The 1234-nt window shown below is 48.1% G+C and overlaps 1 protein-coding gene across 1 annotated transcript; it reads right to left on the reverse strand.

Annotated features, from left to right (window-relative positions):
- Nucleotides 1-255: 255 nt before the first annotated feature.
- On the reverse strand, nt 256-860 carry LOC108627532 (uncharacterized; the record flags this gene model as incomplete). The annotated part of the gene is made up of 1 exon (XM_018028817.1): nt 256-860. A coding segment is annotated over exon 1 (605 nt), but the record flags the coding sequence as incomplete, so codon positions are not given.
- Nucleotides 861-1234: the final 374 nt, after the last annotated feature.

Genomic DNA, 1234 nt, shown 5'->3' on the forward strand with positions numbered 1-1234 from the left:
CAAATAGACGGCGATTTGATGGGCTGGGGTCGGTAGCCGCCATTAACGACTGCCCGCTCGTTTCCCTGATCACTCCAATTGCATGGAGCGATACACCTGTGAGCGTCGGCACCAAATTTCCAATGGTACCAGCATTTATCACCACGTTGCTGACCCCGTCGCGAAGAGGATGATCGCGAACGCGGCCGTCTAACCCTAGGAGATCTTGGCCGATAATCTCGATCGCGCCGAGAAAAACGCGATTCATTCACTAACTCCTGTCGAAGGGCCGCTATTTCCTGTTGGAATGACAAAGTAAGCTGGGCCAGCTTGAGATTCAACAAAGCTTCGTAATCATGACCCATCGCCGGTGTTGTATCTGTAAATGATCCCCGAGCACTTGACGATTCGGCTACCTGGCTACGAGAATACGGTGTCTCCAATGCCTGGCCGCGAGGATACGCTGCCTCGGCTACCTGCCCTCGAGGGCCCGTCGCATCGGCAATTGCATCCGCCAGGTCAGCTACCTTGTCAAGGTCGGTATATTTTTGGGTAGCCACTATTACTTGCATATGAGAAGGCAATCGCCCCAACCACAGGGTTCGCAGCACACTGCGACGTAGGAACTGCGATGGTTTTCTATCTCCTATTTCTTCGTGCTCCAAAAGGCGTCTAGTCTTTTGTTCTTGAGATGAGCTCAGCCGCCGAATCAACTCCGTTTTTAGCTTCTGATACGGCTCAGCAAGCGGTGGGTCCAAGATAATGTCACGCACTTCAGCAGCATACTGCGGATTCACAGCTCCCAATATATATCCGAATTTAGTATTCTCTGTTGATACTCCCGATGCATCAAAACTTCGCTCCACCATGGAAAACCACATTTCCGGCAATAATCGGGTATCCGGACGGCTACACGATCCACACCTAATATTCCTGGCTCCTGATTATTTGCCACTGTCTTTACACACTAAATGTTCAACGATAAGAAGTACACTGATCACAACACAGCACACAACTGACTCCAGAAATAAATCTTTTTCTAAAATGTCTAAATGTTTCACAATGGCACTTTGCATGCCACGTATATGCGATGCCTGCATTAGTTTCCAAGGGAAAAGTAATATGGCGATAGCCTTGATTTATAAGAAGTAAGAATTTTTTCCCTACCTCTTCAGATCAAATCTTTGTGTAGCTCTCGGAACGAAGAGTCAAAGCTCTGGTACAATAAAACATCTGTTGTACAGGCCACTTTCTC

This window comes from Ceratina calcarata, unplaced genomic scaffold, assembly GCF_001652005.2.
Source record: "Ceratina calcarata isolate Rehan_Ccalc_2016 unplaced genomic scaffold, ASM165200v1 scaffold4757, whole genome shotgun sequence".
Lineage (NCBI taxonomy): Eukaryota > Metazoa > Arthropoda > Insecta > Hymenoptera > Apidae > Ceratina > Ceratina calcarata.